The sequence below is a fragment of the Xiphophorus hellerii genome, chromosome 5 (assembly GCF_003331165.1).
Source record: "Xiphophorus hellerii strain 12219 chromosome 5, Xiphophorus_hellerii-4.1, whole genome shotgun sequence".
NCBI lineage: Eukaryota > Metazoa > Chordata > Actinopteri > Cyprinodontiformes > Poeciliidae > Xiphophorus > Xiphophorus hellerii.
The window spans coordinates 17,039,810-17,062,866 of record NC_045676.1 but is presented as its reverse complement, the minus strand read 5'-3'; the positions used below and the strand labels follow the sequence as shown (position 1 = coordinate 17,062,866).

At 38.4% G+C, this 23,057-nt stretch overlaps 1 protein-coding gene across 2 annotated transcripts; it reads left to right on the top strand.

The window, feature by feature from the left end:
• Window positions 1-1,650: 1,650 nt before the first annotated feature.
• LOC116719866 (insulin-like growth factor-binding protein 4) lies at window positions 1,651-21,571 on the top strand. 2 transcript variants are annotated; one of them, XM_032562620.1, is made up of 4 exons: window positions 1,651-2,604; window positions 11,631-11,791; window positions 15,488-15,613; window positions 17,716-21,571. In XM_032562620.1, exons 1-4 carry the CDS (start codon window positions 2,253-2,255, stop codon window positions 17,851-17,853), a joined length of 777 nt encoding a protein of 258 aa, XP_032418511.1. In that variant the 5' UTR covers window positions 1,651-2,252; the 3' UTR covers window positions 17,854-21,571. The 2 variants fall into 2 exon arrangements, with proteins under 2 accessions (XP_032418511.1, XP_032418510.1); XM_032562619.1 differs by having other exon boundaries at window positions 1,659-2,604; window positions 11,628-11,791.
• The last annotated feature ends 1,486 nt before the right edge of the window (window positions 21,572-23,057 follow it).

Below are 23,057 nucleotides of genomic sequence, written 5' to 3'. Positions count from 1 at the left end.
ACTATACGCATCTATGATCAATGTTTGGCTTGGCCTGTCTACTTTAGGTGGACAACTATGTGTTGGTAGGTTTGTAGTTTTACCATACCCTTTCCATTTCGGGATGATGGTTTTAACATTGCTCTGTGAGATGTTCAGCATGGAATATTGTTCTGTAACCTAACCCCACTTTAAACTTCCCCACAAAAATTTTCCCTCAGCTGTCTGCTGTAATCCTTGGTCTTCATGATGTTTTTCATTCTTCGTACAAAGACCAGAGTCCCTCACAGATTAGCTGTGGATTATATACACACGTGGACTCCAATTTTAGGACTTCTGAAAGCAACTGGGTGCAATGGATTTTATTTAGGGAAAACGGAGGAAAGGGGACTGAGTAGATAAACTACACTTTTCATTTTACTTCCATTTCATGAGCTCAAAATACATAGACATTTGTGGTTGTAACATGTTAAAGAGTTCAAGGAGCACACATAATTTAACAAGGCACTTTATCTGACCTTCATCCACCAAGCCACTGTTAACCTCCAAGAAGTCCATCCTTTGTTCGCTACCCCCAACCCTCATAAATGCCACAGAATGTAATGGGGGCTTGCTAACTACCCATTGGGTTAGTTCACTGTTCTACAAGTTAGTCATCCTAATAAAGGAGCTTTCTAAAAAGCCAACAGATGTTTTTTCGTTAATGTGGGACTCAACAATAACAAGATTGGCCACGGTGTAGAACAACCTGTGTAAACAAACATGCAATCACTGCCATGGATAAAGCAACCCTCAAGGAGATTTCAGTAACAAGCCATGCCGCCATTCCCACCTGAGTGGTGCCTTGTGAACGTTTGGCTGCTGCCCATGGCCCGTCTATGGCAACCAGCCACGAGCTTGGAAAAAAAAGCAGAAAGAACGCACGCTCACAAAAGCATTACAATGCATGCTGGGTTTCCATGGCAAAATGAAAGCAAAGGAACACAAGAAAAAAAAAGTGAGATGTCGACCAATAAAAACCATTAAAAGCTGGGTGGAGGGCATATCTGTTCACACTGGCAAACAAGAACAAAGTACAGTCTTTCATGATCAGAAACACACATGATAAATTGACCCTGCTGTGCAGTGTTATTTAAACAGAATCTTGAAGGGTGGGGGGATTTTTTAGGGCTGGTGGGGGCAGGGCAGGATCAGGAAGAGTGGTGTTTTGAGTGTCCCTTTGCCTTTTATAGCTGCCCACCTCAGTGAGCAGCAAGGGAGAGAAAAGGAGATCTGGGAACTGACATAATGAAGCAGGGAGTGGAGGGGGGAATCCATAAAAACACACCGAGACCTTCTTGAGGGAGCAGAGGTTGTTTTGTTGGCTGAACAATAATTAGCCCCAGAGATATGTACATGGATTTTCTACTTTTGGAGTTGATTAAAGAGGAGAGCACCTGATGGGTTCCTGCTTCTTTTCAGAACCAAATGTATCATTTTGCAGACTGCAAATCAATACAAGAGACTGTCATGTAAAATACACCAAATCTGAATGGATAGTGAGCGAGAACAAGTGAGAAGGCGATTCAGCCGTTTTCCTCTGTGCAATCAGGACTGAGAGAGGACAAGCAAGGGGGAGTGTGCACAAGTTTGCAGGTCTGAGAGTGTGAGAAAGCTTTGGAGAGACAGAGGGAGACAGAGGAGAGAGCTTCAGCCTGGCTTTTCTCTGCTGCGTCTGGAGAGAGAGGCGTGTCCACGGACCAGTATAAAGTCCAAAGAGAGCGGCTCGCATTGAGACATTCTCAGAAGACGGTCCTTCGTGTTGCACACTGACCAGAGGAGGAAACTGGAAACTGTGGCGATTCTGTTTTTGATTACCAGCTTTGCACATGGACACTTGTTGACTAGGCATTTTTTTGGCGTTTCCTCAAAAGGTGGATGATACTCACCTGAAGAAATCACTTGTATATCTTTCAATCTCAACAAAAAAAATATTTTTTAATCACCAGAACATTCTCTAGCTGATAAAAGGCAGGCTCCAGTTTCTGCACTGTGAAATTGAACCAGAGGAACAGAGAGGTAATACAGTCGAGGCATTGTGTCCTTGCAGTCGAAACACTAACCGGCTGACATATCAAAAGATTCCTGGACAAAGTGTTCCTCTAAAACCTTCTTTGTCTGTCTAAAGTCTGCTGTTAGAGAGGAAAGTCATCAAAAAGCAAGAGAAGGGAGGGGTGAACCTGAGAGGATCCTTGACAAAGGGCAAAGGACTACGTGCAGGTGTCTGAGCTGTCATGGTGCGAGGACGTGGCGTGACTTCAACCTGCTGGGGCCTGTGGACATTCGGTGCCCTGTCACTGGCGGTACTGTGCTTATCGGACCAGGCCATTCGCTGTCCAGTGTGCTCCGACGAGAGGCTGGCCAGCTGCCGTCTGCCCGAGAGTTGCGAAGAAACAGTGCGCGAACCTGGCTGCGGCTGCTGCCCCACCTGTGCTCTTCCTAAAGGGGCACACTGTGGTGTGTACTCGCCCCGATGTGGCACTGGCCTCCGATGCTACCCACCACGGGGTGTGGAGAGGCCGCTGCACTCCCTGATGCATGGCCAGGGCATCTGTACAGACGAGAGGGAAGTGGAGGAGAACTCAGGTAAGAGCAAACAGATCTGAGTATGCATCCTTTCTGCCTCTGCCAGGCAGACTCATGACAGGAAAGATTTTCAGGAAATGTCCAATTACAATCCTTCAGTCCCAGTTGACCAGGTCAAATTCCTGCTTCTTTGCTCACTTGGCCTTACCTGACCTGGGCAGTGGTTGTGACAAGGTCCTGCGTGTTCACCCTAATCTCAGCTAAGCCGTGAAGCAGAGCATGCTTCCTGTCGGCCAAGCTCACACAGTCCCTCTGCTGTCTCCTGGTTGCTCGCTGTGAAAGGGGCCCTGCTGTGCAGCGCAGGCTTAAGACATGCGAGCGTCTTGGTGTTGGCTGGGGCAGACATTGTGTGTAAGAAGTTATGCTCTACCTGTTTCAATGAAAGAGTGGATTAAATAGATCCTGCAGGGAGCTGTCAGGCACAGGCAGGGATGTACACCATTGCTGCAGTGTAAATGTAAGTCCATATGTGTGCCTTTGTAATGGGAGGAGGTAATAAAAGCTGCTGTATGAAATGTCTGTAATGGAGTGAGGCCAGTCTGGGGCTATTAGCACTCTCTGCAATCAGTAACTCACTTGGTGCTCTTTCATGGATATCCCCCTTCCTCCTGCTGCAGATTTCAAACAATTCTTGTCCTGATGTCTCTATCAAACTCTTCTGATCTTTGGGGTCTCCTTTTCTCTCCCCCGACTTCTCTTTGTTCTAGTATTCTTTTGAAAATAAAAAAAAGTCTGCATCCAGTTTTACACAGTTGAAGGAATAATTATTGATATTTTACTAGCTCAACTTCTTTTTGGAGATGACATGTACTATTGGTGCTTTTAAGGAAAATCCGATCGATCTAATAATGTTTTGAAGATATGTGAGCTGTTGCATTTCTTATACTGCAATTGCTCCTTCTGAACTCAATCTCCCAGATCATTACTTGCCTCTGAGAATACCAGAGAAGTAGATGAGTCTCAGCCAATAGAAAGCTCCCAGGGGGTGCATCCTAACTGCAGCATCTGCTCCCCCTGACCCGATCCACCCCGCCTCCTATGTGCCCCGACGAGCCTTCGAGCGCATCGCCCACTGCCTCCAGCTCCTTGATGAGGATGAGCTCATCGTCACCCTGGCTGCCAGAGCTGAAATTAGAGCCTTCTGCTCTCTCTGTGCATGACCGGCATAGGTTAGCATGACTACATGAAGTCAGAAATATGAAACGAGCTGATTTTTTTGGATTTTGATAAAAAAATAAAAAACAACAAAAAACAAGCAGCTGTATGCATTTGTCTCAGCTTTCATCAGTCCACACCCGAATGTTACTGCTGCCCTTTGCGCTGACCATTAAGCTGCCCTGAATAGAGGTTGCAACAAACCAATGAGGAGTCATGTCTGTTTTTTTTCTGGGAATGAAAGCTTTTGGAAACTTTTGTGTTTTGAGTGTTCGGTAATCTGAGTGTTGAGTCTCCACTGCACCCCCTTAATACCCCAAAGAGTCTGTCATAACAAAGAGGTGCAGTTTCCCCATAAACCAAACTGTAAATCAGTTCTACCAAGGCTTCTGAGATCCAGTGAATATGAGGAGAAACGATCAGAAAAAGAGGAAGTGGAGAAAGGCAACTTCATTCACAGGCAGTAGATTTCCTTTGTGGCGCATTCTCTGCACTTATGCATTATTAAACAAGGGGGTGCATCTCCTGAATACATGCCCCACTCCTAGCAACAGTGAACATGCAAGATAAAAATAGAAGAGGGTTTTTAAAAACCAAGAGGATTCATAATAAAAAGAGCTAGGATGCAGCAAGGCACATCTTTGCTGAAAGGATGTTCAGGGTGGATGTAAGAGCCCTGCTTGAAAAAATTATTTTTAATACTATTTTTTGTCAATTGATTTCACTACTGACAAACTACAACATAAAGCATAAAATATAAATCCTAAGAAGAAAATGACTTTCACCATCTCAACAACAGGCGCTCTACTGAATCTCATGTTAAAGTCAAGGACCTCTTGAGTGTTTCTTTTCAGAAACACTCAGTCTTAATACTCAAAATAAATCATCATGCATGTGTTGGCATACATCCCTGCGTTCCTGCCGAGAACCCGGGTGTCGGGTATTGGGGCACTTCTCTCTTATGGCAAACGCAGATATAGTTTACGACCTGACTCATACCGATGTCAGTCTATGAAAAGTCCTACAACTCTAGGTCCCAACAGGAATTGATGAATAATGCTGTCAGTAACGCTGGACTCTGTTTGACCACACTGAGTTTGCTGTGACGCACATGTCATTATAAAAGCCACACACTAATGTAGATGAGGTTTTTTGGCAGTTTCAAACTAGTTGAAAATCTGAACAAAATTTCCATAGATTCTGTTTATTTATAAGGATTTGGTTTACAACAAATACAATGGTAAGGAACAGGAAAAATCTAATCCAACTTAGAGGTCTTCAGTTTCCCTGAAACACACTGGCCAATAACACTATTGCACAAGCATTGACAACGCCTCTACCTCTTTGAAATCTTTTGTATGGTCACATTTTGGGTACTTAGTAGAAAAAACTAATGTTGAGGTGTATACCAATGCTAATACTTGATCTATCTTACTGGTACCTTGCTAAAGGTTCCAAGTCTGAAATTCTGAGACTGGTCACACACCACCTGAATAATTCTAAATTGTTGAATATGCATGAAACTTTTCTCTTATTTGTGAAAACACACAAAAATGGAATATTTAAATGCTTTGAAGGGTATACAGCTCTTCTCCAAATCTTTCATGTTTCAGGGTTGTTGCTGGACAACATCGCATTCCAGCTCCCTCCAAAGATTTTCTTTTGGGTTCATGTCTGGATACTGGCTAGGTCACTGCAGGACCATAAAATGTTTCTGACAGAGCAACTCTTTAGATGCCCTGGCTGTGTTTTGGATCATTGTCATTCTAGAAGACCCAGTCATGGTCCATATTTAATTATCTTACTGATAGGAGGTTGTTGCCCAAAACCTCACAACATATCCATTCCGTCCCTTTTCCTGAAAAGCATCCTTAACACATGATGTTTCCACACACATGCTTTATGGTTGGGATGATGTTCTTGGGATTGTATGCTGGTCCTTCCTCCTCGTTAAAACACAGCGAGTTGAATTTATCCCAAAAAGTTCTACGTTGGTCTGGTCTGAACACATGACCTTCTCCCATGCTCCATCTAGCTCATCGAGATGACAAACTTAAGATGGGCCTGGCTTGAGCAGGGATAGGATTTTAATTCATGACAGCATAGTGCTATCATGATGTGTGTTCTGTTTTGTCATTGTGTTGTTGTTTTTGTGTTATTGTTTTGTGCAGCACTTTGGTGCAGTCTTGTCTGCTGTAAGGTGCTATATAAATAAATTTGACATTGACAAATTTGACATTGACATGGTAACCTTTGAGACTGTAGTTTGGACTTTAGTCATGATCATTGATGCATCATGAAGTGAGCTCTTGCATGAAACCCCAATCCAAGGGAGATTGACTGTTATCTTGAGCTTCTTCCATTCTCTAATAGTAGGGCCAACAGTTGTTGCTGTCTCACCAACATCAATGCCAAGCTGTACACCTAACCATTCACGCCTTGGTCAGGTCTACAACACAGTCCACAATGTCCTTGGCTCTTTGGTCTTGGCCATTGTGGAGATTTTGCTTCTTTTTAAACCCCTTATGTTTTTACATGAGGTGAAAAAATAGCACAGCAGACAGTCTGACATCGAAAATGGTATTTAAAGATTTAGCTTTAGAATGGGCTTTCTTATATGTTATACAAAATAATATCAGGCTGCATATACATTTTGTTTTATTAAATTTAATCTTTCTTGGAATTTCATCTTCTTTTTAAAAGTCTTTAAGTTTGCATCAAAGTATGGAACTATGAATTCCTTTCAGGGCACTGAAATTTCTTTTGGCAGATGTTCTTTAGTGTTGTCTATTTGCTTTCTTTGGGCTGTGCAGTACATTTGGACAGCTGGAGCTGTTATGATGGAGACACACCAACATTTCAGTTTGTCCTGCCCATGACATTTGTACTGTGAGGACAATTAATCATTGTGGGTCACTACATCATCTACTGATAATAAAGGAACATTTATTCCCACTTCCTAAGCATTTTCTTAACAAGTTTAAAAACAGAATGACTCCTCTTAAAATAAGAATGGCAGTATTGTTTATTTCCATGCATTATATTAGTGAATTCAACTTGAAAGTGGAAACAAAGGGTGCATTCCAAAGTAGTGTAGCCTAATTCAGTGCTGCTGTAGATTTCCTGAGGCGAAAGACACACAATCACACCCCAGCTTATTCCTCTAATGTTGTTGGATACCTGACATGAATTCAGATTTGGTTTCAATAGAGAAGAAAAATAAAATTCCTTCCTGAAAACAGAAGAAACCCAGAGTCTCAGAGGACATAGCGGACAACGCTTTGATCCAAAGTCTTTCACAGAATTAAAGACAATGTTTTTTTTGTTGACGATCCATCTGGAAGAGGTTCTGGCCAGCTCTTTAAACCATATTTTTGAATCTGATCCACACCTGTGTGAGTGTGTTATCCCTGGCTTGTAAATGTTTGGGGCCGCAGGCTGAAGTCTTACACAATTTTTAAAGTCAACAAAAGTATTTCCTTTTCATAAGCAGCTAGAAACGAGAGATAGAACGTTTGAAAACATCTTGTTTCTATACAAACTCTTCTAAAGTGGCATTAGTTCAATACGCAATCTTTTGACTACAAAATTTTTATTCAAAGCAAGGCATGCATTTTAATTTCTACAGATTTGTTGCTTCCTTTTATGTCAAGCTTCCTAAACAATAAGTCTGCATTCATAATAGTACTGCGTTTGCTGTGCTTGGATTCACACAAATTAACATAAGGTACTGTTTTGACACAAGTTGGAAGTGGAGCAGAATCAGACGTAGCTAAAACTGGTTTTCTTGTCTTCTTGATCAAATAATGACGTAACTTTGCTTAAATCATTCCACTGGTAAATGATAAGAGAATAGGCACAGGCATTTCACACGAGCCATACTGATAGTTTTGAACAGTGTGTGTTCAACTAAATCAGACATCAGATGATGATTAACAGATTTTTAAGAAGTATTTTGCCTGGAAGCTGCCTGGTCTGACATTGATACTGTGGGAGAAGCTGGTGTTGACTGAACAGAAAAGCCTCATGGTTTTGAGCAGGGAAGGCTTAAACTTGCTGTCAAAGACATATAAAAGTCTTTTGCATAGTGTCCTAAAGATGCCTGACAAACACTCATTACATTTGTTTCTGTTTATGTGCCGATTTCAGTTTCCAGACTGTCTATTATAAACAAACCTGATCCCCCAACTTTAGGAAGTAGTATAGTTGCAATGAAGGGAGTATCTTCATCACAAGTAAACAAGTAGGACGAAGTAACTGCAGCAGTGATTGATCATTTTTGACCTTAAACATGCTGTCTGAATCAATACCTTGACATTTCATCTTTGGTTTATCTGGCCGAGTAGCAAATGCACCATCATAAATGTCCTAAGTGATTTTCATCAAAGTGACCAACATGTTTTGCTTATTACAGAACTTCTGTTTTTATTCAACACTGCTGGAACTGGCCATTGACATGGTGCACTAGTGTAATTAGGCATATGGAAAAAATTGCACTAAACTGATAACTTAAGCTCAGAGTTCAGGACTCTCAGTATCTTTTTTATAATTTTTACTAAGATTTGCTACATCTTATACAAAGTTATCAAGATCAACATTTTAAAATTGAGTTTATGGTTTGTAATGTCAGCTTTATCTATAAGAGTAAAGCCAAATACAAGCATTAACATGCAGATAAATCATCTGAAGTATAAATCCAGCTGCCTGTGGCATTCAACAAGCCCCAAATACTGTTTGAGTCCTTTCTGCAGTAGACATCTGACCACACACTGGTACTGTGTCAAGACAAGTGAGTCCATCTGTCGTTAATTATTCACCAAGAGCCCTTCTATTGTGCTTTCAAGTACAACAGGATTGTCTATGACAAAACAATTTCAAAGTATGCATAAGTACTGTATTTAAAACTACATTCTTGACCATTTTCAGGATGCTTTGTTATATTTTTTTAATTCATTGTGAAAATGAAAAAATCTGCAGTTAGTTGAATATTTTCCCCTTTTTGAAAAATCTGTTCACTATGGGAGGGAAAAAAAGTATTGATAAATAAAGCAACACCAAACACTCACTGTCATTACTTCAATGGAGATATCTATCACAGATGGAAGAAAAAAAATTAACAAAGATCCTGCTCATTACGAAACCGTGAACAAGCTTTTACACGCAACAGAGTTTTTTCTGTGATAAATATGCTGATCTTCAGTTCAACTCTAAATAATTTTTAAGATAGAGATTTTCTTTTATGTTAAAAAATTAGATTCTTAGTTTGGCACATGTTTGAGTTCTTCAAAAAAAAAAAGTGGGGGTGGAAACACTTAACAGCTTGTAAAAGCAATGTTTTGTTGAAACACAACAGTGTGTTTCATTGGTGATACAGAGTAACAGTAAATGTTTATCATTAGCAATTGATTTGTTAAATCTTTTAAATTCATACCACAATGGACTATTTTTTTGGGTTGATGGTTAAAATGGGAAAAAAAATGGAATTCAGAAATAGAACGCAAAGGGGAATTTGGGAAAAAATAAAACATAATTTGGAAAATAATAAAATGGATATAGGGTCCTAAATTAGTACCTACTTGGACAACCAGTTAAAGCAATTTTCTATTATCTGTTCTAGGGCTGTACCGTCTTTGGAAAATCTACAACATGATGCTATTGATGAAACTAGGAATGTTGTTATTGGCCACGACTAACTTCCACTCTTCAGATGCTTAGAAGTTATAATCTATCCAATTGTTTATCAATAGGTATTAGTATACAACACTTTCATTTCATGATATTACATAAATTTAAACTGCAATGGTGATTGCAATGTGATTCACCAGGCAGCTCTAATATGTTCTTCCGATACAACTCTATCAGAAGAAAATATTCACGTATGAATCTGATAAATAAGTCTCCAGCAGGAGGTTATGCAGTTTCATGTTTTGCAGCAGTAATATGACTCAAATTGAAGATCGGAACAACCACCAATGCAAGGTGGATGTTTTATTAGGTGCTCGGACCAAAATTATGCAAATATAAATTAACATATAAAGAATATCAAGAAAAATGTAAGTGATATAATAGAAGAGCCATATTAGTTACAACTGGGCACACAAGTGGGGTCATGAAATGTTAAAGGGGTGAACTGACCTGGAGTTTTTGTAAACCCTGCAGTCACTGAATTGACAATGTTATCAACAGTAAACCAAAATATTCCTGATTCAGATTTGAGACTATCTGATAAAATTTGTTCCAAACCGAATCACACAACATGACAATGATCCAAAACACAGCGGTAAATCTACCACACAACTTTGAGAATTTTTCTTTTATTAGACCACTTTAAAATTGTGGCCTATTTTGTGTTGGTATATTAAATAAAATTCCACTAAAAATGCAGTAAGTTTTTTTTTCTTTAACAAGGAACCACACAAATGAATGTTTTTTCAGGGCTGTTTTTTACAATTCCTGCTCACCTGCCACAAAGAAACACCCTTCAATCTGTCAGCTCAGGCCATAAAATGTTCGAAATATATCTAACATGGCAAAGGGTGGTGATCCAAGTGAAACCACATACAGAAGTAGTGACTTCCTCCATGGAAAACAGCAGGGTAGCAAACAGGACATGCCACCCCTGACCCACTTCTAAATCACTTCGGCTTGCCCTGTGAAAAAGCATGGAATCGGAGAAGCATGAACAAAAAGAAGAGCAAGGGACAAAGTGACGGAAGCAGCTGAAATGCTGTTGCTTCTTGCTAAAGAATGTGCTTAACACCAACAAGACTAAAAATACAAACAGCTGAGAGACACTTTCCATCTCGGACAAGCAATGCCACTGTCTGCAAAGTCCGAAACCTGGTCATTGTTCAACTCCTGACTTTTGTTATAAATGCAATAGAACTTGTCTGGGTGTGAGTTTGTGTGTAGTACAATTCTTAGAAAGACTTGCATGATACTGAAGCTTTAGGACCTTTCCTTCATTGTCTTTTAGGCAACTGCAAACAACAAGATGCTTAGCCTGAGTTAAAATCTGGTTTAGTGTTCAAAGCAACAACTTTAAAGTGTTATAAAGCACTTAAAGTACTTTGATATTCGTGCCAATTTGTAAATAGACCAAAGGCGCAAACCATTTGCACAAAGTTCTTTGAAGTCAGAAGGGAATAGAAAGATGGTTGAGAACAAAGGATTGCAACTTACAATATACTTTGCCATTCCTCCAGTCACGTTCACTGACTGGTGTCCTCTTATGACAGAGCAGATGGCCTCTATCAACCTCCATTTGGAACAAAGCGATGTTGCTGAGGAGTTCTTGAGGACGAAGAGCGAGGAGGGCATTTCCTCAGGAAGCAGCTGGGTGCCTTCAGGCCCAGAGAGCTGCAGAATTATAGACATACAAAGGTGAAAGTGGTGCTGACCACAATGCAGAAAGGATGGAAGAGAGGAGGTGGCATTGTTTTAAATATCTCTGAGCTTGGTCATAACACAGTAGCTGAAGGGTACCAAGGTCGGTGCTGAAGAGGAGAGCCCAATTACCGAGGCTCCTTCGTTGTGGTTAACCAGGCGTTTTGTTAGCACGGATTTCTCCACGTTCAGCTGTAGGAGATCTACCACACCTTGCTAAAATTATTGACACCATTTTAACTTTATCACATTTCTGAACTTCACAACCACTTCTTTTAATGTACTGTATTTAAATTATTAATTAAAATATTAATCATAATAAGTCCAGGGGTGGGGGCTATTTTATTGGTAGGCCAACAAATGTAGAAAATAAATGGTACATGGTTTTCAGAATTTCTTACCGATCAAATTTGAACAGAGGAACTGAATTTGTAATAATTTGTAACTAAATCCTCCCCATATCTGCATGTCTATGTCTTTAGCAGTGGACAGACAGGAGGAGATCATCCCTGAACACCCGAACAACAGCAATATCCGGTGCAGTCCACAGGACAAGCGCTGCATACAGAAGACCATGGCACGACACCCTCTGAAAACCACAAATCTGAGAAGCAACAGCGGCAGAGAGGAGACCAAGCCAGTGCTGGTGAGTGAAATTACCACCTAACTGCAAACAAAGAAATATAATTCGTAAGCTCCAGCAGGTATTTCACATCAGGATTCAATTGGTCCTGGTTCAAATTCTTAAAAAAAAAAGAAAAAAAAAGGAACTCCTATTAAGCACCTTTTACTCACTAATTCTTAAAATAATGGAAAAAAATATACAAATTATCCCTCCATTGAACTGATGTTAAGTAAGTCAAGCAGAAAGCTTAAAGTTTTTCATAAGTTGATGTGCGAAGTATTATTTTAGCTGGAGATGCATCCTTTGCTACACATGATCAAGCGTACACTAAATGTCATTCAATTTAAAATTATTATTTTATTAAATAGAGGAATTGAATAATTTAATTGCATTTTTATTATTTATTAGCATTCTATTAATGTATAAAATTACCATAAGTGGTTAAATGAAAAGTCTGCTGAATGTGGCAATAGTTCTTATACAATTAATTGTCATAATAATAGTCAATAAAATAACCACTTACTGAAATATTTGTTAGCTACAACTCTACACTCTTGCATCAATGCGCAGTTTGTTCTGTTTATCTGGCAAAGGAATGGCGATACCACTGTAATTGCTCAATGGCAAGCACATGTCTTAATGCCTTTATGTAGATAATATATGACATATCTCGTGGTTGGTCAGCAGGTTTAAAGACACCTGATGAGGAATTATGACTCACCCATCTTTTCAGAAACCCTGTAGGTTAAGCATTCCCTTCTTAACTGGAGACTGGCTAGATCACAGTAAATGACCCTAATGTGATTCTTCTTAAGCCACTCCTTTGGCTTGATGACAAATAGGCCATTATAATGCAGGGGGCCCCATGCATAGCTCACTTTCAGTGTCCTGCCTGAAGGGAGAACGCTTTGCTTCAAATTTTAACAATGGCCCCTTGCTGTGGTGAAGTCATCCTGTACCTTGGCAAAAAAACCAGCCTTACAGCATAATACTCCTGGGAGAAGTTGCTCTTTGGATCATACTCTGCATTTTTTTTTTTCCACCAAAGACATGTGTCGGGCTGATGCCAAAGGTCTCATCTGACCACATCACTTTTTCCTAAATAACACTGAGATAATGGGAACCTAAAACACACAGTACGGTGCTGACACACTTAAATAAATTATGCAAAGTGACTTACCAATATTCTTGGTAACTGTGGTTCCACTTGTGCTGAGATTGTTAAGACGCTCCTCCTTTGCAATTGTAGACTGATCCATCACCTTTGTCTTGATCACCTTCAATCCAAGATCTTTTACAGAGTCAAACCAAGGGTCTCAAAGTTTTCATGCTTTTCCAAATTCCATGTACATAAAATGCATGTATTATCTCTCGCGTGCTTTGACACAACTTTGATCTTGACTGTCAATGTGGAGAGATGTGGATGGAAGAAATTATGATTTTGTGGCACGCATGCTTTATGCGTGCAACGAGTTGAGATCCGGGGCTTTGGTAATCGTCCCATGACCAATATGCAGGTAATTCAGACTGAGCTGTAGGGTATTAAATGCTTATTTCACTCAAAAACAGGGTAACTTTGAAGCCATGTAAAATTTAACTTAAATTCTGACTATCTCAAAAATGAGAGAGGTTATTTCTTGAGAGTGAGCAAACTTACAAATCAGCAGGGAGTTGAATGTTTTTATTTCCCCACTGTGTAATAGAGAACAACTCCTAGATTAAATTATGGTTAATTCAATAGAATTGTTTTCACCTGACTTTAAAAAACTAATTTGATTACATTTTGCCTCTATCTAAGTAATGGTCATTTTTAACATTGAAAATATTTTAGGAAAAATTAAGTCTACCAGTTCTAAAATATTTGTTTGCAACCTACATAGCAAGTTGCAAACCTACAACTGGTCTCAAACACCGGCCCCAAAGGGCCAGTTTCCTGGCAATTTTAGACATTTCTCTGCTACAACACACCCAAATCAAATAACTACTCCATTAGCTGGACTCTGTTAATCTTAAATGCATGCTGAGGAGGTAGGTTAGCCATTTCACTCAAGTTCATTGGATGGATCTAATAGTTCCAGGACATCAGCCGTCGAGGGATAAAGTTTGAGAATCCTACTCTAGACATGAGCTACTAAAACTTTATTGAATGTAGTCTAAGCATTTAGTTACTGTACTTATTGTGGAGAACATTACAGCTTTTTGGCATTCTGTGCTTTATAGAGAAACACAGAAATTTGATATTAGCTGGCTAATTAGCAGAGCTATTTTTGCTCGCTGAGCTTGTCGGTACTCTGGTTAAAACTTGCTGCTCTAAACTTTTAGCATGCAAAGTTTCTTTCAGAAGAACTTTGATTACCTCATTACAATAATTGATGGCGCTCCTCCGCTTCGCACACCACGTTCCAAGAAACCGCCAGACTCATTTTCTTCTTCTTTTAAGTTTTACTGGCGGTTGGCAAACCAACTGAAGGGGCATTTACTGCCACCTACCGGACTGGGGTGTAGTTGGCAATGGCATCAAAAGTGCAACGGCACAGGTAAGGGAGGGGCAAGTAGGGATAAGTGTTGCCAGATTGGGCGAGTTTCTCCCCAATTGGGCTTCTTTTGAACACGTTGGGCTGGGAAAAGAACAGCTTTTGGTAGGTCGCTAATATTTGGGCTGTTTTCACAGCATTTGACGTGTTTTTAGAAAGCATCCATAGAAAATTAAATCAAAATAGTTATCACTGAGTGGCAGAAAAGTAAAAAACGTTAACATTTCATAACATGTCATATTCTTACTCTCATTTTATTAGTTATTTTATTTTGAAATTATATTAGATAATAAAGTGTCACTATGAAATTGTTTTGGCCCAAATCAATTTTAACCTAAGTTTGAGAATTGGGCTTGTTTTTTGTTGTTTGTTTGTTGTTTTTAGTTTTGATTTGGAAGCTGTCAGTCTTTCAACTCTACTTCAATCTCCGCTCACTCTGGAACGTTCTCTGACATTTTAATAAAATAACTTTGAACCCTGGAAAGTGTGAAATAAATTATGATTTAATGGTTTCAGGTTATTTTCTAAAAGAGAGGTATACCTGGAGAAGTTAGCAGGCTCAAGGTCCAAGTCACTTACTTGCAACCTGACTTTGACTTGTCGCTCAAAGACTTGAGACTTGGTCTAGAATTGTGACCATTTCTTTCACAATCTATAGCCTACTAGTTCAGCAACAAGAGTCTATGTGCTAAACGGAGCAGCCTGCAGCCTGCTTTATAACCTCTTTGGATCTTTATGAAATTGAAAATTGTGGGGGGAGGGAAGTAGACCCTGATCTGTGAAGCAGATAATTTTCTGAATGAAGAAAAATCCAAACAATCAAAGAGTTTTGGTAAAACAGGAGCTGACATGTGGAGATTAACCTTTTGATATGCAGCTGGAAACAGTTTTTAAATTAGCGCAAAAAAGTAAAACCTCAAAAAGCATTCAGCTGCAAATAATTATTTGTATTTTTCACTTTTAGACATCCACTAGGAGTTGCAACACATTACATGTTTTAAATTGTGATTTTACTCAACTTTGCAACTTTCATAGCACTAATCCTTTGTATAAATGTTTTGTGTGTGGGCGTGGGCGTGTGTGTGTGTGTGTGTGTCATTATTGAGTGTGTACAAAAAACAACTGCACAACTGATATCAGGGTGTACCATAAAAGTCTCTTGAAATACTTGTTTCTCCTAAAGGCGCCCTGCCGTGCTGAGCTGCAAAGAGCTCTGGACAGATTGGCATCCAACAGCCGCACCCATGATGACCTCTTCACTATTCCCATTCCCAACTGTGACAAGAATGGAGATTTCCACCCAAAACAGGTCTGTGACTTGGAGAACAAACTTAGTATGAGCTTTCTGGAATCCTCCTCTGGAATCACTGAGCAGACTGCTCTTTTGGCCATGTCTGCTGGTGAACTGTGAATCCTTAATGTTACGCCAAATTAAATGAAAAAGAAAATCTTTAAACTTCAAACGGCTCTATTCAGATCGCATCAGCATTCTGTGGGCCAGAACACAAAACACGCCTGCAGAGGATGACATACTATCATACAAGTTCAAGATCAACAAAAGAGTCTCCAAACAGACTGTCGCAGTGAAGCCAAAACCCTGTTTTTCCAAGCTGGCGTGGAAAGAGATTTATGTTCAGAAATTAAGATGTCATGTGTAAGGCAATTTGCCTGAAACCGTTGAACAACGATCACTCTATTATTGTGATGGATGCAATTAGGTTTTGAATGCAGCAGCTGCTTTTCTTTTTTTTTTGTTTCCCTGTTTTTGCAAGACTGAGCAAACATGCAGATAAGAGTGAGAGAATCAGAGAATATAAAAAATAAAAACTGAGATAAGGCCGCTTTAAGTTGCAGACTCAGACTATGTGATAAAAGGAAAGCTCTGCTAAGGCACCAGCCATCAAATGTCTGAGTTATGCTGATTGTGTAACGTGGTTAAAGTATCTCAGTCTGCTCAGTTTCTCAGGCATCTGTTTACTGTTTAACTAAAACTGCACTGTGATAATACCCAAAGGGAAGCAAAGCACAGGTCATTAAGGACAACTGGGACCAATTTTAAGCCAGCGTTGCTCTGAGATTTTTAACTGGTGGTGTTGGAGCCTATGTAAAAACTGAAATCATCCTGTTAAAAAGGTCTAAACACACGCAAAATCTGAACAGCTGAAAGCTCACACGGGGAACGTGGGGATTTGAACCTGATCATTTAATTAGACCAACTGCCATTTACTGTTTGTTTAGTGTCACTTTAATTGCACTTTAATTAGTTTAGCATATAATTTTTTATCTCTTTAAGAGATTAGGTATTGGAGTTAGTGGATAACACTTTCCACCATTTTAGAGACTACTGGTCACGAAAAGTAAAGAGTCAAAAGAGCAAAGTCAAAAGATGAGCTGCTTATTTGCTCATCTAGTACATACAGAGCAATGTCTGCATTCCTCCACAGTTATGTTCATGTCAAACTCGCTCACACATGTAGATCACATATTTCAGCTATTTTCCATTTGGACTTCTTTGGTACTTTAAAAATTAATTTTTTATTTTTATTTAGCTAAAAATACACAGAGAAAAAAAACAACATTCAAACTATCATTTCTGACAGGGTCACTTTAACATATTTCATATCCCAGAAGCTTATTTGAATTTTTAAGGTGATCCTGATCACCTTAAGTTTTTTTTAAAATTTTTTTTATTTTCTCTTTCACTCGTTTTGTGTTTCTACTTATAACGTTTTTCAGAGAGATGTTTGTTTGTGAAATCACAAGAAAACACAAAAATAGACTACCCAATATTTACTAGTTCATATTGCTAACATGAGTCCTATTGATTGCCTGTCTTGAGGATGACAAAATTAAATGTAAACCCTTTCCCAGATTCCAGTTGGGGAAAAAATAATACTTGCAAATCCCCATATATATGGTATTACTACTACAAACATCTAGTTCAATCACCTCTACAGGACGGAGGAGCAAAGTCCTCTAGTGTCAAGTATGTGACGTACTATTGGACAGCTGAGGCTTGGCTTACATTGGCTCATCAGGATGACACTGATTCCAACTAGACCAACTACAGAACTGTAGTTGGTCTAGTTGCCAGTATGACCCTTGTGTTTGTATGGATATGCTTTGGCTTACAGGAGTTCTCCCCAGCAGACTGCTTGGCAGAACTAATGGTGCTATATTCTGACTGTGCCAGTCAAATCCCAGAGTTTAACCTGACCAAAATTCTGTGGAGATATCTTAAGCTTTACAGATACTGCAAGTCTTGACAAACTGAATAAATGTTGTGAAGTGGTGTAGGTTGTTCCACCAAAGTAATGTGAGATACTGACACAGTCAGACATGAAACATAGTAGTGCATCTTTAGAACTGCATTTCTGTGACTAATTCCTTCAACTTTACATTCATCCACAGTGCCATCCCGCACGAGACGGCCATCGGGGAAAGTGCTGGTGTGTGGATCCCAAGACAGGCATGAGGCTCCCAGGGCCCCTGGAGCTGCGGGGGGATCTGGACTGCCACCAGTTAATGACTGCGACCCTAAGGGACTGAGGGGCGCAGAAAGGGACAGTTTGGGTTTGGTGAACCAGCTGAATTTACTGGTGCTTTTAGTAGAACCATATGACTAAAGGACTTTATACTTCAGCCGAGCTCTACCAAAGGCAAACAGTTGTGGAGTTTGTGCAAAGAAAAAAAAAAGGAAACCATTAAATTGAATTATTTTACTATTATGTTTCTGTATGTGAGAGTAAGTGATTTGAGTCTTTTGAGCACTTGTCTTGTTTTGTTCCTACCATGTGAAATTAAGACAGATTGTCTTTAAACATGTGCGCTTTAAAGTATCAGGTGGTAGAAAAACAAAACACGCTTCTTCAGAAAGGGGCTGTACATGTGATTTATGTAAGAGAAGACTCGAACATTTTCTGTGTAATCCTCTTAAAAAGTGGCAAAAAGCATTTAGTCCACTTTAGTGTAGCTGATGAAAAACAGAAATTGATCATGTTTTCTTCCTTGTGTAGCACCAGATTGGTTGGAATTAGTGAGTCAGGATCATCCAGAAATATTTAGTTTGAAAGATAAAGCTTATGCAGCAATTACTTTTTTGCATCTCATATTCTCTATGTAGAATAAAGCACAATGGACAGACAAAAAAAAAACTTAACTGAGTGATAGCATTAAAGTAGTAAAGATTTATGGAATGGGAATAACAGATTCTAAGAAATGATATGAAAGGGCTGCAAAAAACTGAAAAGCCCTTGTGAACTAACAAAGAAAAAGCCATAGCCTTTCACATCAAGTGCACCAAAGTGAAAATTGAAATTAAATGAGAAAGTCTGTATCTCTGAGATCCCAGGACAGATTTTATTTATTATGCTGCAGTGAATTCCCCTGTCATATTTTCTGACGAACATCTTTAGCACAAAAAACATGGGCAGTGTTGCTTTACTAATAGCTCTGTGCACTGCTGATAGGATAATCTTCTTTTCCAGCTGGTGCTAAAAGATGCCAGTATGACCCTTGTGTTTGTATGGATATGCGTTGGCTGACAGGATTTCTCCCCAGCAGACTGCTTGGCAGAACTAATGGTGCTATATTCTGATTGTGCCAAAATATGAAGCAAAGATGGTTTCTACAGTTTTCTTTTGGCCATTGTTTAGCATTCAAGAAAAAGTGAGACAAAAGTATTGGCATATATGAGGAGCAACCTTATGTGTTCAGCTTTCTGCTTTAGCTATTGACAAATATTTTCCTTTTCTTTAAAATGATGAAAATCCAGTATACAGCTTTGCCCTATAGTTGCCGCTATTACATTTTAATTAGCTAGTGTTCTGAAAAAGGCAGAACATTTTTGTTAAATAAAACAGCATTGTGTAATGAGCTTTGGATGACTTCTAGCTCACAAATCAAGTGTTTTAATCTGGTGTTGCTTCAAATGTACCACAAATATCTCAAAGCAAACAAAGACATGTTCTTGTAGATTCACTCTTAAGCATTATGATATTCAAAAGAGCGTAATGTTACTGAAGGTAACTAGTAGCAGTAGCTAATAGCATTCTAATTGCATAGGTGTACCAGTGGGCACTCAAAGGAGAGTACTGGATTTAAGCTAACTTTTTAATGTTGTCAGATCTGGACAGTTGGGTTTGAATGTTCATCGGAAGATAGTTAATATTGACTCAAGAAAATATTTCTGTTAGGTTCATGTTTTGTGTAGAGGACAAAATGCACCAAAGTTTAAATAAAAAGTGAGACTGTGAAGAAAAGCATTGACACTAGGCTAGCCAAACATGTCCTCCTTGTGTGGAAAATAGTAATATCAAAGATCAATTGCTGTTAGCACAAATTCAAAGGGTGAGATCAGATTTTTGCTGTTGTTTACCATTTTGCCACTTTAGCATTTCATATTTTACAATTTTGTTTACCTGACAAAGGAGGCAAAAGAAGTTTCCTACCAACCGTATGCCATGTTATAACTGCCTTGCGGACATTTTGTACCCACCTTGGACTACAAAAGATTTAAAGTAGTTTAAGACACTTGTATGTGACAAAAAAATTAAATATACCAGCAGGAGGTCTTCCATAGTTATTCTGGTTAGAGCTGAGATAGGACTTCACAATATCAGGAAAACATAACTTTCCAATATTATCGCAGAGTATTGCAATGACACCATCAACTCCAAGTAACCCACTCACTATTCTCTTCTCCATTATCAGAATCTCCCTACACTTTACCATGTCTTTCATAAAGATCTAAAGCAGACAAGTGAACAATATGCCACATGATTCAGAAACAATGAAATGCCTTCTCATTGTATCAAAGTAATTATTTCCAATGTGAATATTGCACACTTATGAGAAACTGGGCTGATGATTGTGATTCAATATGTTGTGCAACTTCGTGAGGAGTCATGCTTTTGCAATAGACCGGAAATTTGAAACCCTTTTGAAATGTTAAAGAATACAAATTCATAACAGTGAGTTAATGAAAAAAAAAAGTCCTCTCTTATTTATTGTGACAACAATTATGACTTTGGAGTCTATGACGTAAATGTAGAAGTTTACACATTAAACTCCAAAACCTGGTATTTGCTGGCCCATTCCTGACTAATTTTGGCTCTTTTACCTATTGTATTTTAAAGAAAAATTTACATAATAACAAAAAATATGATAGAAGAATAATAAAATATCCATTACTATAAATTTACACCTCATAACTTTATTTTAAAACAAATTTCAAACTACAATGCTTTCTTGTTGAGTAGTAGGGTTGTCTATGGCAAATTTTAAATTCTTTTATTTGCTCATCACAACTATTAAATATCAGCAAATTAATTCACTTTTTCAAGGATCTGTTTAATTAGTAACTTTCATAAAAGAATGTATTTTATGTGATTAAAGGTTTAAGTTATATTACTAAAAAATGGAAACATTTCCTAAGCTTATTTCTAACTAGCTGTTAGATGAAGATAGAGTTGGAGAATTGATCTCTTTTCAGAGATTAAGATAACCTTAGAATTGTTTTAAAGACAGAACAAGATTTCCTACATATTTCAATGAGCCACACAGACAGATGAAAGAATGTTTTACCTGAATCTATCTTAATGCCACTAAAGACTCAATGCTAAACATGTTCAAAACCATTTCTTTGATTTATAATTACATTTTCATCATTAAAAAAAGTCTTATTTTTCATTTTAAATGCCTTTTGAGTGCATAAAATAGTTACTTGATAGTAAGCTGCTTAATCTAAGACTTTGCAGTTTTGAACTGTTTCTGGAGAATAGACCATTTTTTATTTGCATCTGATATTATCTGTTTACGTGTAGATTATTAATGTTTGCATGCATAAAAATAAGCCAGAAACAGATGAGGTCTTTTTTTGTCTAGAAGAGAATTGTTGTGCTCACATGTTTGAGTGAACAGAGAATTAAAATATAGAGTTGAAATGAATAATGTTTACCTGAAACTAAAATGTACTCATTGTAATGTATCAATTAAAATACAATAGAAACTACGCTGTAGCTGTGTAATTCTTAGTGATAGAAGTGATATCAACAGTACTGGACAACTGTAACATAAACAAAACCCCATTTATGTTGGTATGTTGACCTTTACAGGAGGTGATGTTGATTGACTTGTATTTTATAAGCTTTCCAACAGCTTGTGTAATCTAGACAGGTGAAAAGAAAATGTACATAATTTTTTTTTTCTGCACATTGTTTCAATCAATATAAGCTAACCTCTGTAAATAAAGATAATCCAGAACAAGTTTGAGTTTCTGATTTGTTGGACTAACACTTTATAGGAACCACAGAAATCCATTTTAGGACTGATTGTTTTCACTCCTAGTGATATGAGATTTTACTTCTTCAACAACTGTACTTAGAAATAATGAAGTCAAGTGCAATTCATTTGAAAACAATCAAACAATCAATGTTTACACATTTCTTTGACTGTATTTTTATTTTTACCTCAGGCTCCAAATTAATCAGACCATGTAGTTGTAATTTAAGCCATAACATGTACACACAGCTAAAACCAGATCGCTATATTCACTGTGTAAAGCAGCCATATGCAAAGGGGTATGCTGCTGGTGGCCCTCTGACCACCACCAGCATGCAAGCCAAGTAAAATGACTTGACCAAGGACACAACGACTGAGACAGACTGAGCAGGGGCTTGACCCCGTAACCCATTGATTACAGGACAAGCTCTTACTACCATCATCACCGCACTGTAAGTCATTGTAGCTTCATCTACAATGATTTACAGATCCCAATTCAATAAAAACTTACATGTTTAAGTTTGATATTGCTCGGGTATAAATAAAATATGTCACAAGAAATTTATTTTTACTTGTTATCTATGGAGACTAATAACGTTAGGAGCAGCACAGGCAAAACACACACAACCCAGATATAGAAGCCTTAGTCCTCAAAGCAGTCATCTTAGATTTGAGTCTCAGCCAGTTGACATTTGCCACAAACCATGTACCGCATGTTTTCCCAATCTCACAACACGCTTCATAGTCTGACCACTATCAAATAAAGGCCACCAGAGTCTTTATTTTTTAAAGGGAAAGTACACCTGAGAGTATTTTTTTTTTTTATGGTTCAAAGATACCACTTCTTTTTGTGACATTATGGAAAATCAAATGAAATCATATGCAATGCCAGGAAGAGAATTATGGACGTTCACATGTCTGGTTCTCTGGTACAATTTCAAGATGCTTGAAGGTGCAATGTTCATCTATTTAAACAATGATATGCAAGTATAAAAACATGTTTGATTGATTGCACCATATAAATGTTCAGCCATCATATAATTTAGGACTAGAGATTGACATGTTTTTGGTGCAGAATGATCGTTTACCAAAACAAAAAGCTGTCCAAGAAACCTAACCCCTAGGCCTGTGTGGAAAACTAATTGACCACGCAATAGTTGGTTCGCCATCAAGCTTTTGAAATAAGTGTTTTACATGGATATGGAGAATTTTTTACCCTCCCCATTGCTGACTTTCTGAACCAAAACTGTTTTAAAGTGATGTGATCTCATTTTGTATTTAAGGCCCGACTTTAAATCGGAAGTGCACTAACTCCTCCAGGTCAGATTGGCTGTCTCAGAGCATCACACTACCACTACCATGTTTGACTTGGTATGATGTCTTTTTTGAGGGACTGTTTTATTATATAATGGGACATACTGTCCAAACACTTAATTTTGTCCACTCCACAGAATATTGCCTTAATGAATGTG

Coding starts and splice junctions, on each gene's coding strand:
- LOC116719866 (XM_032562619.1), top strand. CDS start 2,253: ATGGTGCGAGGACGTGGCGTGACTTCAACCTGCTGGGGCCTGTGGACA. Junction 2,605..11,627: donor GGAAGTGGAGGAGAACTCAG/GTAAGAGCAAAC, acceptor CTATGTCTTTAG/CAGTGGACAGACAGGAGGAG. Junction 11,792..15,487: donor AGGAGACCAAGCCAGTGCTG/GTGAGTGAAATT, acceptor TTTCTCCTAAAG/GCGCCCTGCCGTGCTGAGCT.